A 16,209-nucleotide genomic window follows, 5' to 3' on the forward strand; every position below is an offset into this window, starting at 1 on the left:
ACCCCCCCCCCCCCGGCCCCCGCCCCCCCCCCCCCCTCCCCCCCCCGCCCCCCCCCCCCCCCGCGCCCCCCCGCCCCCCCCCCCCCCCCCCCCCCCCCCAGATTAACTGGCCTCACTCGTGTTAGAATGGCGGCCCAGTCTTGCCTATTCGCGAGCTGCTTGTCGACTTATCCAGAGACACGAACATCGAAGGGTCATGTGATAAGATGGCTATCCAGGTTGCACTGAGACCCGCCTCCGCCTGCCTGGCGTGTAGTCCCGAATATGTTCCCGCCATAGCTATCACGGCAAGCACTCGAAGCACTCCTGTGATAGAAGTTGAATAGAAGTTGGCGAGGCAGCTTACTTGCGGCACGACTATTCCCGGCCGGACACGGAGGCACATACCGTAGTGCCGGTATATCAGCATTCGACTTGGAGATGCATAGGCTATCGGGGCAGGTTGGTCCTAATCACCAGCTGAAGTGGCATGACCTGACCGGTTGTTGTTTTAGGCTCAGTCAGCGTTGACCGGTCAATTACGACTCGCCTGGGGATAGGTCTCCAAAGGGCAGAGGCAGGGCAAAGATGCAGTTCTTCTGCGCATTCAGGTGAAAAAGAAATCAGAGACATAAGGCGATTGATACCTGGTAATCCTGGCAATCCTGGCATGCCAGGCATGCATTCCTAGAATGGGTACCTAGGTGCTGTAAGTAAGTACCTAGGTACTACGTACTTGCTTCCATGTAGATAACTGGAGGGCCTCGCCCTATTGGCACCCCCCATTCCTGACCAGCAAGGTTCTCATTACTTGAATGAGGTAGTATGTAGTACCTATGTACACTACTTACATACAGTAGTACATACAGCAGTACATATGTAGGTAGGTATGAAAGGGTGTGGAAAGAGACCGTGGACCGATGTATGTACCTACTTGGTACTTATGTGGTACGTGCAGTAATTAGGTACCTACATATGTACCTATGTAGATATAGGTAGGTACCATGTAGGTAGGATAGAACTGTCGATCGCGTCCAGTTACCTACCTCCCTATATCCGCACCCTACCTCCTCCAGGGTCTGTCAAGGGGCCATCATCCTCGCCATCTACATACCTACTCCTACTCACACTACCTACATACCTACATACGGTACTAGTAGGAATGATAGATAGAGACTGCTACTGTAGGGATGAGACCGAATATTTCCCAGCGTCCTTCTCTCGCAAGGGATAGATCGAAATGCATTCCGAGTTCAGTAGACAGCCGCCATTGAGGGGTCTCAGAACTGGAGGCAATGCCGATATACCCGGGCCAAGCACTGAAGCGCCTACTACATAGTCAATACGTTTATCCGAAGCTGGTGCTATGCCGTAGTTCCTGGCCTTGCGGAGAGTGCCCGCGCGTTGATCGGGCCGTCATCATCGTCATCATCATCATCGTGAAGCAAGCGAGCCTTGGGCCAATGCTTTGCGCTGGTCACAGTGGTCACAACGGTCACACACTAACCTCCTTACCGAGAATAAATTCCAGGAACAAGGATATCCTCTCCGCCGGGACTCCGCCCGGGAACTTGCTTTAGTGGGCGATGAAATTTCGTGACTCAAAGACAGCAAGCACCTACATCTGGCCGGTGCCAGACACCTCAGAGCCAAGGGTTATTGGTCGAGTTGAAGATGAGGGTCTTGCTGGGGGGCGTAAATGATGCATACATGTAGTACCTATACCGGTACGTCACCTCGGGCTCCTCGAAGACTGCGCTGCCCGCCTCGCTCCATCTGGAGCCAAGGACAAGAAAGAGATGAGCTAAGTCCTGAAATGCCCGACTTCTAACTACTACACATACTTACATAGTAGGTAGTATATGGCAGGTCGAGACCTGATGAGGTACGTGGGCAGTAGCTAAGGCCTCGGCGCAGATATAGGCGCCGTCCTTCATACTACCGTATCTATCTAAGTAGGTATGTACTATGTATACAACACCACGCACAAGCACCGGCCAATCTCGGTTGACAATACAATTCAACACATAGTCGGGGTTATATTGACCAGGCTCTACATGTACATGTTCTATGCATACAAATATGTTTCATATAGCATCTGCGTAAGTAGCTTAGGAGGCAGTAAGTACATATAGGTAGCTGACTGCACCGTCCATCAGTAGCGTGTAGGAAACATGCATACATAGGAGTACCAGCCGCTTGGGTGGCTCGAGAGATGATGACAAGTAATATACCGGTAGACGGGTGCCGTATTCTCCTTCAATCTTCAATTTAAGGTAGTAAGTAATACGTACAAAGGTGGGCACAAACAACGCAGTTCGTGACAATGTATGGGAGCTATTTTTATGATTGTCATGAGGGTTCGCCTTATCAAAAGTTGATCTTGGCCATTGGCCAATCGGCTTAGAGCACGCTATTATTTTCCACCATGAAGTATTACTTACGCTAAGTTCGCCTATCAACTGTAAGTATACTACCTACTATGTACTACCTACTTGATGTACATGGTAGGGCATAGCGGCTATGACCGGCGGGTTCAGCTCTCATCCCCTCCCCCTCTGATCATGGCTAGCTGTATTGCTAAGCGAAAGGGGATTTGGGGGAAAAGAGAGGAAAGCAAATAATCATAATCATAATCACAATCACAATCACGAGAGACCAGGGTTTCAGACAGGCGAAAACAGAAAAACTAAATTAAAGATACATTAGGTAAAACTTGCACACATGGAAAAGTCAAAAGTGGGAATAAATAATATCCCTGTCTACCTATTTGTAGGTAGTACTTACTGCGAAGAAATCTTCATAACCCCTCCATCTCATTGCACACAACGCGCTAGTTGTTTCCTGGAGTTGTCTAACGGTAAACTCTTCTTTCCCAAGTCTCTACAGGCGAGACTTGTTCATTTTACCCTGCTCCCGTTCCCATATGCTCGGACTGTGTACCTACCTACCCTATGAGCACATCACATATACGTACTACATCTAGGTCCCTATGTAGGTATATATGTAGGTATATGTAGGTATGGTACATGCTAAGTAAGTACTGAGGTACTCAGTACTATACTGTACATAAGTATGTAGGCATGTAGGTAGGTAGTCTGTGTGCAGCACTTATATTATCAACCGAGCTGCTCGCATGTGCATGCATCTTGGAAAATCCATCAGGCCGCACTAGGCACACCCTGTCATCGAGTGCCCGGTCCTTGATAACGGCACCCCAGAAGCCGGTAAGGTAACGTGATACAGTCAGTACAAGTAGGCGTTATTGAAGGGGGGGCTGTGGTTGCATAGCGGCGTTCTCGGTGTCGTCTGTGTCGTCTGTGTCATCCAAGGGTCTACTTACTTACAGTCGGCATCGTGGATGTACCCAGCATACCTCTCTCTTACTTACGTATACAGTACAAAGCCGGCTCTGCTTGTCTGACGTTGTGGGTTTAATTAAGTTTTGTTTTGCAATAATAATACTCACCAAGCAAATATTCTCCTTCGCCCTTAGAATCTGAGTGCTTATCTCGGCGTGGCCTCCGACTGAGTTGGACTAGGGGATGGGAGGGGGAGGGGAGGAGAGACACAACATGTACTAGTACTTGGATCATGATTAAATTTTTTTTTTTTCCCCTTGGTACCTATTTACCAATTTTTTTTTTCTTATTTGCTTCCTTGACCAGTTATCTACATCAACGGTAGATACCTAAGATGCCTTAACCCGCCTCGCCTTGCTGTATGGCCTAAAGGAGTACCTACATGTAGGTAATTGACCCCTGGCCCTGGTCTGACTCCGTGACTTGGTGACTGACTAACTGACTGACTGACTGACTGACGATGGACACATCTCTGTTTCTGCGTCTGTCTCCGTCTCGTCTCTCGTCATCGCCTTTCAACTCGGCACCTTGACTGCGGCGGCAGTGGCCGAGCGTTTAGTATAATAAGGCCTAGGTCCATCCCACCACCTTTCTCCCTTCTTCTTGGTCTCCTCATCAGCGAAGAAACATCTGAAAACATCATTCACGTCGTATTTGTTGCTCGATAAACTGCCACCCCGCCCCCAGTCTCTCTCACCTCTCACCTGTCACCACTTCCCACTCACCTCTCAGATCTCAGATCTCATATCTCAACTTCCCTACTGATTGATACATCATCGGCACAAGAGACTCGGACCTAAAGTGTCCCTGCATCATCACAGCCTACCTGTCACGACCATTCTAGCGCATACTTCATACATACCATGGCTATCAAGGAGCATCAGCCACTCGTCAACCACTGCTGCACCTTTTGCTGCAAGGCCGTCGACTTTGGAACTCATGACTATTGCGGATCGAGCTATGCTTGCCATAGATGTCCCAATTAGGTCAGTCCACCTTGTTCTCGGACGCAGGTCTGAGACTTTGCAGCCATAGACATCATCCAAACACACATTCTATTCAAGATCGTGCAGCCTGCATCGACTATGACCTGTCAATTGTTCCCGTTGTCGATTTCAAGCCATTCACCGCACTTGGTGACATGAACGCCTCTTTAACGGTTAGCCGGGATTCTGAGTCAGCGCGTCTTTACCGCTTGAACGTACACTCAGACACATTTACACAACACACATATACCACATCTACACACATGCCAACACAACCCTGGGCCGATTTCTCTGAGAAAGAACTCCGCCATCCTTATTGATTTCTCTTCATCCCTAGTGCTGGGTTGGCCCCGCACAGCTATGTAAGGCTGGTCATAGCGCGGACTGCCGAATATGGTCACTTCTCCTGTTCTTATTCCACCATGCGAGACTATGCCAGGCAATGCGGACACAACATACATCCAGGTTGCCTGTTCTGCAGCTAACTAACTAGCTAGCCCCGCATTGAACGGCTCTTCATCCCCATGCTGGCTGCAGTCCTCCTCGTGGGTCGTCACACGATGCCTTTTCCTGGCTGCGGCTCTCGCGCCTACCCCAGCCGTTCTCTCAATGCGTTTTCATCATATTTTCACATTGCATAGCCTAGCATTTCCCGGCATGTTCACTCTGCGTGCCAATCTGTCTTTGGTTCCTACATATTCTCTTTTGGTCTGTTGCGGGTCGACACAGGGGTCGACACAGGGGCCGAGCTGAGCGTCACAGGTGCTTTCATTTATGGAGATCCCCGCGAAAATCGGCCTTTCTAGGTTCTGGTTGACCTCATGGCGTTGGATGGAGCAAAAGAATGAGCTGTTATGACATGGATTAAGGGACATCGGCGCTAGGATCCTATTTTCTTTCCCTCCTTTTTTCTGAGGTGCTGTTTATCGAGACCAGATCGTGGGGTGGTGCAGCTCCAGTTCCCCGCCTACTTATCCTTCATTCGTATACACCAATATGTGGAAAGCTATTTGTCCTGCTACGTTCTGCATAATAAGACCCGCTCTCTGGGCTCTGTGAACGATAGAGCACAGGCGCTCAAGACGGGGTCTGACTAGTAAAAGGTATTGGCCCGAAGAGTACCCAAGAAAATGGCGTGGTGCGGCCCCTGCTCAAGACGGAGCCCGACTTCTCGATTCAACGATGGTCGTGGGGGGTTTCGCTACCTTTTTCGCCATTGATACTATGGTGTTCTATGCATTGGGCACGCAGTTGGGCCGTGTACAGGGAATTACTTGATAAGGGGACATGCCGACATCGGTTGTACGTTTGTGATTCAGAATTCTTCTCTATACCCAGACGATAAAACGTCGAACAATTGATGATTGCTATAAATCGATAAACGTCCTCGTACGTCCTCTCCAATGCTTATGGTGCTATCACCCGTTAATGGGTCCAATGATCGATGTGTAGCTCCAAGCAAGCCAGATTCTAGCTGGGAATGGTTTGACTGGGGCCGCGCTTAGCTGGAGTACAATATAACAACCTCAACGTGGTTAATACTTGTAGTATTATTTGTATGTCGCCAAACCTCTGGCAACTTGACCTAACGGCGTATCAATTGTAGCGCATGACGATAGACCTTGACCAATACTACGGTCCTACGATACCTAGAAAATATACACTGGCTATAGGACGCTAATGCTGTCGCCTAATTGTTTTCCCAACACTCACCTATATTTGCACTTTGCTGACCTGTTCACTGTAGACCAAAAGGAGGCTGACGCGCCTACTACGAACCCCCCAATGAGGAAGATAGTAGGCAATTCGATTACATCGAATAAAATGCCGGTTCTATTTTATTAGACTTTCTTCGCTATTGCTAAGACTTTCCTCTCCGATAGCATGTGGAAACAATACATCATATAGCCCTTTCTCAGGGAACCAATCAACTACTTAAATCCGGAAGCTATAGGTTACATGCGGCTGAAAATTGGAGCGAATAATGGGCGGTGCGGTCAAATAGTACACTCAGCACTTTTCATTGATCAGGGGCTCAGATGGCGAGACTCGGATGGGATTCTATTGAGGAACTATATTCTTTTCCCAGTATTTCATAGTATTTAAACTCAGTAACAACTCTATTGGCAGTCCTTCGAAGGTACCCTACATCGTCCTGGGCTGCCATAAAGTCAACTTCGGGGATGATCTTAGGGTGAACCAGAAGGAGATACCTAGTAGCATTCATAGTGGCAAGCAATAGTATGACCGCGGAATTTGGAGTTCTATTTGGATGAAAACAGTACCTCCATCGGTACAGTCTATTGACGTTGCGATGGACCCATACATACTGTGAGCTGGTTTGTCGGCTCGTTTCTCACCATCTAGCCTCCGCAGTCACTCAACTTGTACGGCTGGGCCTGCATCCCATCAACGTCCATCACCATGTCTTACTTGGCGTGCGAATCAATCCATCTCCCTAGTATGCGTGACCTTGACCATGACTCTCTTCGCACCTTATCGTGAATCAGGCATCACGCAATCCACAACCAAGCTTCGGCATGTGCCTATCAATGTTGTCCTCGTCGGCGACGCGATTCGGTCACCTGAACATCCTTGACTGGTTCGCTCACCTCATGATTACATGAAAAACGTCCCGAAAATAGTATAGATATGGGGTTGGGAACCAATGCACAGTCCTTGTTCGTCAAATTCAGCCCAGGGGGGTGTTTACTCCGACCATATGCATATGTATGTATATGTTACTTGACAACCTCCCAAATGTTCATTGCGGCGCAAAGCAGATGCTAGGTACACTCTACCTAGCTAGTGTGCAAGCCATGCAAGCGCCGAGGCACAAGACCCCTGAGCTGGGTAACGGTGTGTCTAGATGGCCACGATAGGAAACGACTAAGCGAGTTGGGAGGGTGTATAAGATCTGAGCCAGGTAGGCTGCAGGTAGCTACCAATCTCAACGACAAGCGGCTTACATGGCCACAGCACACCACAGGCGAAGAAGAAGAAGGCAAGTCGATGTTTGGGCGGGGCAGACAATGATCACAACATAATGAATGCCAGGCGTATCGGCAGTCCAAGCGAGAGCGGGGATTCTGAGGAGAGAAAACCACCGATGAGCCGAGGAGGAAACATCTAACCTACAGTGGAAGGAAGACTTGGCTCCGTGAAGACAGACAGTAAGCCGGCAGCTAGCGTCCCGAGGCGTTGTTACACTCTGACGTGGGGGGCTTAGAGGAGAACGAAGTGCGTGGATTCATTGTTGCGGAGGACCCTCGCCGCATGTAGACCTTGCTTAGGCATCGTGCCTACTGTAAGGCGCAAAGCGAGCGCAACACTCGATAGACCTCTCGAGCACGACCTCGAGATCAGGCCATTTGGAGAGGCCCCGAGGCCGGTCGGCCGGCCGAGACGTCCAGCATAGGAATGACTAGCTGACAAGCCATAGGTAGCCTGACGGTGTGGCACGGGTAAGCACCTTGTGCTTGATACATGGGTCCCAGTAGCGGTATCCCGAACCTCTTGACGATACTCGGCAACTCACGATGATCGACAAGCAAACAACGAGAACAAGATTTCTGCATAAGCAATCTTCGGTTGATAATCATTCGGTTGGGCAGTCAGTTGTCCCCTCGGGAAGCCAGCAAAGCTTGCCTTTGAGTGGAATCAATGGGCGTATCCACTGATGCTTCGAAAACCCCCCGAAAGCCGCTCTATGCATCCCGTATCTACATCTATTAACATCGGTACACCCGAAAGGCACTGGCATCACGAACAGATTAGGGTATCAATTCTTCCAACTTCATGAAGAAGCGGAAAGTCAGTGATGGATGTCTGGTTGGTGCTAGTGACGTTGATGACGATGATGACCACGCAGGAATCAGCCACGGCGCTGTCTCCTTCTTGCATATGTCACATCCACGCCTCATATAGGCCTGGTTTACAGGGATTGAGTTAATCAGTCAATAAGATTTCGCTGTGGGAAATGAATGCGAAAAGCTGACCTGCCTTTACCCCTCGGGCGGTACACTTAGGCAGTGGCATGGGGTTAATTGCCCTATTACCGATACGTTGCATCTGTCCTTACTTCTTGCTAGTACCTTACCATCAAACGTACGGAGAATAGCGAAACGTAGCTCTACATGTAGGACAATGGGGAAATGATTTACCACTTTGCCCATAGTCTCCTCTGCCAACATGACCTTGCCATTAGTCACTTAAGACTTTACCCATCACTCTATGTGCTATAGATAGATAGAAGGTAGTACAGGTGATCGAGGCAGGTATACAATTCAAGACAATGAGAGCTTGCTTCTTATTTGTTCCGTCCATGTCATGACCTACACATGAACATGGGCAGCAGGATAGCTGCAGACAACATTCGAGCAACGACACCTCAAGGCCAGTCCGAAAGTCGATAGTATAGACAACCCAGACTAATAACAAAAGAAGCTCTATACGCTCACGCCGTGCCTGCTTTTGTGCCACTGAGTAAGGCCGAGGTGCTGTGATTCTCGAGCTGTACTGTAAGAATATAGTGTTAGGTTATTTCCCAAGGTGGGTTAAATGGTCCGGGCGGGATTGAAGGGTTTCCAAATGTGTTTAAGTCCTGAGTATGTGTACCTGAGATATAGTATACAACAAGATAGATAGATAGTGCGGGAGCCCTGTCATAACGGCTATTTATGGGTGAGTAATCTCAAAAAGTCCCCCAGACTAACCGCTACACCTTGTTCATATTCGCAAATAATTCTTGCCTTGAACTACCTAGTGGACCGCAATTTGGCCCGATTAAGCTTACCGGTACAACCCCCCGCTAGACACAATATGCCGCTTACATTATTACATGGAGATGCGTACTGAGTAGGCGTCACCTGGAGAGTATAGGTACACAGCTAGGCTACAGCTTTCCCATTGAAAGACAGAAGTAGGTGTGCATGTAGTGTATATGGAGTCATCCTATTATGTACGATATATGCATGTAGTGAGCCGATGTGACCGCACATTGCCCTCGCCAAAAGTATCATAGGGCTCGCGGTGAACACAAACGGCCTTACTCATCTAGCCAAGTGGTGTACAGAGTAAATGTAGGTGTGGGCTCGGCGCCATCTACTATGTATGTATTGTAAGTAGGTTCTAGGTGTGAGTATGAGTACCTACACTAACGAAGCCAGACGCCCACACAGGGGCCAAGTCAGATCGAAGTTGGATAGGTGCCGACGAAGTCCGCATGTGTTCGGACTTGCAGACGCTAGCATACGATTATGCTGCTGTCTCTATTTGGCTGGAAATAAAAGGTAGGTAGGCGCATCAACTGTACATCATCAACCAGGTACTTACATACATACTATTGGTGTACACGTATGCTTACAATTAGCTATCTGTGATCTAATGGAAAACAGCATGTGTGTGGCACATGTGCTGTACTATGTAGGTGGACAGATACGTACACCACACGACATGCATGCAAATGCAGTAATTGTGAAGCATGTAGGTGAGCATTTACGGTAACTGATGTCTGCAGGTTCCCAGGTTGTTTGCAGATCGCTGCCGCCTGTTAGCATGCATATATACAGGGGTTATATGCAGACAGAGGCCAGGAGGATTCGATGCCAGTTACTTGTTTTCGATAGGTAGCTCTGAGTTGACATCCACATGTATATAATCGGGGGGTTTTGATGAGAACGGCGCCATCAGGCAACTTAGCTCATGGCAAGCGTGTATGCCGCTTACAACCGATTTCTTGTACGGCTTACTTGTGCTAATCCTTGGCCGGCTGATGGTCATGTAATTATCGCGAGCTGATGCCCAACCTTAGCCCAGACTTTGATCTCCAGAGCATAAGCAGGAATGGTTCGAAGGAATTAAATGGCCGGGACTCTATTGCAGTTTACCGTACGATATGATAGCATGGGCATTTCCTTGTACCGATACTACTGCATACCTCATAGATCCTTTTGTATACATACTTGTAGATAGTTTTCTGAGAAAGTCTTATTCGTGGCCGTAAGTATCGGGAATATCTTGATACTTATGACGGAGCCTAATAAGCAGTGTACAAAATCTTCGAAGTGATCTTTTATGTAAATCTCCTTGAGTCAAACCCATCCACAAATTTCCATCCCTTTGCATAGACCCCATTATACCCAATACGCATGCTACTGTCTTTTCGTACCATGCAGGTAGGCCACCATGGTGATCTACATGGGAGGATCAATGGTTCCATGAATAAGATCATTGTTCTATTTCCTCTCGAGGACAAGGAAACGCCACGCAATCATCACCCCTTAGCTTATGCGCGTCCAACCCGCATCGCTAAGCAAGTCTCTGACCTCTTCAACGTCTTGCAGTAGTCACCGGCCTAGTGTTATGACTGACCACCTACTGAAAAGTGCTATACATACCCCAGATCACCTCCACCCCCGTCTTATTTCTCCATCAAGAGCGATCGATGTACCATTCTGGTGGGACAGGAGTCCGAAATAGCCCACGTGCTGCTGTGCGTCTCGTTGGACATGCCAAGCATTGAGCAGCCCACTACGTTCCGGTCTCTAATATCGCAGGCACGGTGCTTGAGATATCTTGCGAGTCTCCTGCCCTTCCGGATGGTGCCGGCAGCCGGCGAGGTGGCTGGGCGGCTCTTCGCGCTGGCTTTTGAGTATTCGTACAGGAAATGTCTCGGTCGAACGGGAGGTACGAAACTAAATCCTATGAACCTATCAGTCGAAAACTTAGTGGCATCACTTATAGTCAAGCGAACCTTTGAGTTATGTGCTTATAGCACAATACGTGGGACCAAATGAGGACGGTGAACCAAGCGCATCCATACCCGTAACGAGTTTGTTTTCTGTCGTCACCCTTACCAATAAAGCCTAGGTGATGGTTATTGGTTGCGAGCCTAAGCTCCATCTAAAGGCAGCAAGCATACCCAGTCAGAAAAGGGTGTCTGTCTTACAAAATAGATACTCTTACCAAATAGAAGCGGAAACATGTCACTGTTGCGAATAAAAATGAGCTAGTGCGATTTGGTGAAGACAAGATAGTATATTCGAAGAAAGCTCATCGTATACTAACTACCACCTAAGGCAAATTGTTCTATCCCATCGTCCCTCTCAAAATGAGCCGACCCATGCAACTTCTAACCAAACCCCCCTGCTATTTTCCATTAACACCCGCCTGCGGAGAAGGAAACCTTGCACCGGAAACCCCCGATGGAGAAAGAGTCGAGATCATCGATCTCCTACTCTACTAGGTATCTACCCTTATCCAAATCTAGATGATCACAGTGGAGAACTGCGCCTGCTGGATAATAGCTTGAATTTGGGGGACCAGGCTGGCGTCAATGAGACTGCCGACATCGAAACCGCCAATACCGCTCACGAGGCCTAAGTTGAGACCGCCTAGTTGGAGGGTTGACAGGTCGAAGTTGCTGAAGACACCGAGGCCGCCAAGCTGAGACAGGAGAGCGATCTGCTGTAGCTGAAGCAAAGCGTTGATGTCAAAGACATTGTTGTTGAAGATGTTCTGGAAGCCGCCGATGTTGAGATTGTTGAAGGACGCCAGTTGAGCGAATGCCTGGAAGTCGAACAAGTTGAGGGCGTTGAGGTACTGCAGGTCCTGATTCACGAAACCGAACTGGTTGAAAGCGCCCAGATCGATAGAAGTGCGCTTCTCAGGGGTCGTGGTGGTAGGGGCAGCACTGGCAACAGCAGCGAGAGCGCTGACGAAGATGGTTGAGGCCTTCATTTTGAATGAGATGTTAAAGATCGAATGTCGATATTAAAATATTAAGTTGAATATGAGCACAGCTATAGCCTTCTGTTAGTTTCGCATTCATTCTGTGAGATAGCAGAGAAACCGTCAGCTAGCAGTGCTACCTGAAGTAGTGCGTACCTCGAAAGTTCGATGAGATCGTTAAAAGAGTGAAGTGAACAACGAGCACAGCTATTCCCATTTAGTTAGCGAAACTATTCTCGCTAGGAGATGGAGATCATCTTCGGTGCATACCTCTGAAGGAGTGTATGGAAAGAGTGAGATGGTTAGATCTGTAGAGTCTTTGTGATGGTGGTGAGAAACGAAAACTAAATGCCTTCCGATGGCCAAACCATCATACTTATATATCGGATGGCACGGTAGGATGATCAGATGGTAGCAGACGAAGAAACATAGCCAAGCAAACGGGAGGTCAAAAAACATTCCGGAATATCAGCAAAGGAGTGATCCGGTGCGTATCAGAATGCTACCCGCACTGCGCACTGGACAGAGGTGGGTTGTCTAAAACATGCCTCTGCAGGGTATTCTATCCTGCTCGGCGACTGTGCTTAACATCATGGTAGAGAGGATGTAGAGCAGGGAGGAAACTTCACAGGGGTTCGTGGCTTCGTGTTGATGGCAGTCGGGCACCGGCACCGCCATCTGCCCTATAGACCTGGAGCGATAAGGCTGTATTCGGGAGTCGAGACTGATCCGAACTCTGTTGACCATGTTTCCCCTACCCCTACAGACCGGGGAGCGTGCTGGTTAAGCACGGATGGGGATCTGGCCGACTCGGCTCATATGGCCTGCTATGGTTGGCCCTGTCATCTAATGTCACCTGGAACCTGACGTGAACACCTCCTTGACATTGTTTTAGCACATATTTTGGGCTTGCAACCAATCATCCCATTACCTTCATGTCGCACGGATAGAAACCCTCGATCATCATCCTGCTTGATCATCTTCAGGGATTGCCTGACATATTCTGACCGGCTGTGGCCGGCTATAGGCAACGCCTCCCTAGTAGGTGAACTACATCACCGTAGTGAAGAAGCATGAATTCGCCTCAGCTTAGAGACAGAACAGCCATCCAAGTACTACAGTCTCTACAGCGTTTATTGTGGCTCATTGAAGTTGTGTTTTATCGTACACCTTAATGCTAACTAAGTACTGGAAGCAAGTTTTCCTAAGTCCAAGAGTTAACCTAATCTCAACTTTCGGATGGGGAGCGGCAGGGATTAACATGCAGGGGCTGCCTCGGCTCAAGGGCTGTTACAAAACAAGGACTCCTAGATCGCGGGGTTCGAGGACCGGGGGACTTGACTTAGCTCAGCCGGTTGGAATGCCAAGACTATATAATAAGATGCATCTGCCATCCGTCCTCTTGACCTTGGCGAACACTGACGTTAAAAGCCTATGAAGGATCATTTTCAGATGTGTCATAAAAGAAGCTGGGGTGGTAGTAGGGGAGGACCGGATTGTTGAAACGGATTCCGGCAATTAAGAGGCACCTTGGCCAGTCACACCCCTAACTTACAAGGAAGGGGATGCTCCCGCCGGAACTGTCACAGGTGACAGACATCATGGTATTCTCATGCAAGTCAGTGTCAGCATAACGAAGGCATAACATGGGGTCTTATAGCGATGACTTTCACCCTTCCTACTCCTCGAGTCGCAACTACGCGGGATGAGTGAATACCCGAGCGTGAGAAGCCGTGGGAAGCAATGCTGCTACTTGTTGGGTTGGCAACCTCGCCGTTGCACCTATATCTTGTTTTAGCGTTTGGGGTACTATGTCAGCAGCTATATTGAAACATGAGTATCAGCAAACAGCCTCTCTTACCAACAATTCTTAGAGCACGGTGAGCGAGAACGAAGCCATGATCAGTCAAGTCCTGGGAATCTGTATGCACAGTGAAATGAACGGAATGCGTAGGTTTATCTCACACTCTACAAATGATATTCTGGGCTTTCACGATCATCGCTGTTTATTTTGAGCTTCGACTGCAATTCGTGAATTGTCTATGCTCGCCAGGCCATTGTACTCAATTTCTCCAATATGAACGAATTCTTAGCTAGGCTACATAATACGTATGTGCCACGATGACACAAAAGAAGAGAAAAACATCCGGTTTTGTGACGAAACAACATATAAATCGCTTTCTAAAACCTATAGATACCAGGGCAAGCTATTCCCACCCAATTGCCTATATGGTAACTTTGATTTCAATGTGATCAATGATCACTGTGGAGCGAGCAGTTCCCAACATCAATGAATAGTGTTAAACGTCTATTAATTGATGCGAGGCAACTGTTCACGGTCTTCCGTAGCTCGTAATTAATTTCCACCTCTGCCCCCGAATCTACCACTGAACTTTTACATCGTACTGATGTAGCAGCTTAGTTGGTTCACGCCTTCTCACTCGCACCACGTTGTGATTGTCCGGCATTTGCGCACTGTCGTTTTAGCATAACTGTGCGCTTCCTGCTGCGAGCTGCCTGTTTAACGGACGCATTGATACTTCGTTTGATGATATCTTAAACGCCCCTTAGTTAGCATGATTGATATTCAAGTACTCGGGCAAGGCCGGTCTAGAACTCATTGGGACTCACTCAGGTTGAATGTCTTAGACAGGATCTCTCGTTGAATCAATTGGTCGATTGTGAATGAATTGACAATGCCGAGCGCCTGGAGTTGCTGTAGCTGTTGAAGTTGGAGAAGTAGCTGAATCTCGTTACCAAGGCTAAGACCGCCGAGGCTGCCAATGTTGAAGTTGCAGATTCCCATTGAGAGTAGGAGGTTGAGAATATTCTGCCCTAGGCTACCTTGGATATCGTTCGGATCGATTAAGATGTCGTTGAAGCCGTCACCCAGGCTGCCGTTGAGGAATTGGCCGATGTTGTTCAAGTCGTCCTTATTATTGTTCTCCGCGTCGTCGTTGTTGTTGTCGTTGTTGTTGTCATTGTTCTTGTTGTCATTTTGGTCCAAGTTTTCGTCAACATTCTCATTTTCCCCTTCGTTTTCGTTCTCGTCTACATTTTCCTCTCCATTCTCGTCATTTTCTTCAGCCTCCTCCTCCTCTTCCTCATTATTGTCTATTTCGTCGTCTTGGTTCTCATTTTCTTCAACCACATTGGCGCTGTTGTCTACAACAGCATTGTCACTGACGCGATCGCTCTGGATTGCAACGCCCGCATTCGAGATACTTCGTAGGGACGTGGCCGCTTCGTTCACAGAGGCCGCATGCGACAGACATGCCGACAGCGCCAAAGTTGAGAAAACAGTGAGCCCGTTTAGTCTCATGATTATTGGACCGGTTGATATAGAACTAGATTCTGTAAAGAGAATCTGTAAAGGCTCTTCGAGTTAGCGATACACTCATCAGGCAGCTTCTTTCTAGAGGCACTCACTCCCGAGCGTAATCAAACGCACAGTAGCACACGGATTTATTGATATGCGAGGTAGACCAGCCCTGAAGAAGCGAATTGGAGCACAGCTGTCGTGTGTTAGCGATGGGTAAGATAATTGTGTGGACTGGGAACTGGCAATACCTCTCAAAGTCAAGTCAGTAATTACAAGGACGACTAGTTGCGATCAACGCGTGTAAAGTTTATCGGCACTGGATATGGCACAACGGAAACAACCAATTTCTTATAGATTCCGTGGCCAAGACGGAATAGTGCCACGATACAAAATAATATCGCCATGCAACGGTATAAAAGTATCATACAATGGGTCAACCAACTTCCAAGATACGGAACCGCCTCAATCGACAGCCGTGAAACTGAATGGTTGCTAGGGGAGTGCCTCCTTAAGCAGACTTGGCGGTCACCAAGTGGTGGCGGATTGACCCTCATAGTAGACTCAAAAACGAGATAATGTTTCTTACATGGTGATGCCAAGACTCCTGATGTGCCCGGGAGTTCTTGCGTCCCCCTGCTTCTACGAGCATAGAGGAACACATCGTTCGACGGAAATTCGGCAAATTGTAAAGCTCTGTATAGATCCCAAATCACCCCAAAATACACCTCTTCCTATACCCACACCAAAAATACTTCATACTCGGCCATCTCTTGATAGGAACAGAGTTGGACAGTAGGACTTGAAACATGATGAGAAAATCCGTATGGCC

General features: G+C 48.3%; 2 protein-coding genes across 2 annotated transcripts; both read right to left on the reverse strand.

Annotated features, from left to right (window-relative positions):
* Window positions 1-11,358: 11,358 nt before the first annotated feature.
* F5B22DRAFT_401756 (uncharacterized protein) lies at window positions 11,359-12,462 on the reverse strand. The gene is made up of 3 exons (XM_047971477.1): window positions 12,329-12,462; window positions 12,215-12,265; window positions 11,359-12,129 (listed from the first exon to the last, which is right to left on the reverse strand). Exon 3 carries the CDS (start codon window positions 12,065-12,067, stop codon window positions 11,594-11,596), a length of 474 nt encoding a protein of 157 aa, XP_047827318.1. The 5' UTR covers window positions 12,068-12,129; window positions 12,215-12,265; window positions 12,329-12,462; the 3' UTR covers window positions 11,359-11,593.
* A 1,636-nt stretch (window positions 12,463-14,098) lies between these two features.
* Window positions 14,099-15,741, reverse strand: F5B22DRAFT_620916 (uncharacterized protein). The gene is made up of 4 exons (XM_047975873.1): window positions 15,629-15,741; window positions 15,488-15,573; window positions 14,690-15,425; window positions 14,099-14,613 (listed from the first exon to the last, which is right to left on the reverse strand). The coding sequence occupies exons 3-4, from the start codon at window positions 15,378-15,380 to the stop codon at window positions 14,486-14,488; spliced, it is 819 nt and encodes a 272-aa protein (XP_047827319.1). The 5' UTR covers window positions 15,381-15,425; window positions 15,488-15,573; window positions 15,629-15,741; the 3' UTR covers window positions 14,099-14,485.
* Window positions 15,742-16,209: the final 468 nt, after the last annotated feature.

This window comes from Xylaria bambusicola (genome assembly GCF_022495145.1).
Source record: "Xylaria bambusicola strain CBS 139988 unplaced genomic scaffold F5B22scaffold_49, whole genome shotgun sequence".
NCBI classification, from domain to species: domain Eukaryota; kingdom Fungi; phylum Ascomycota; class Sordariomycetes; order Xylariales; family Xylariaceae; genus Xylaria; species Xylaria bambusicola.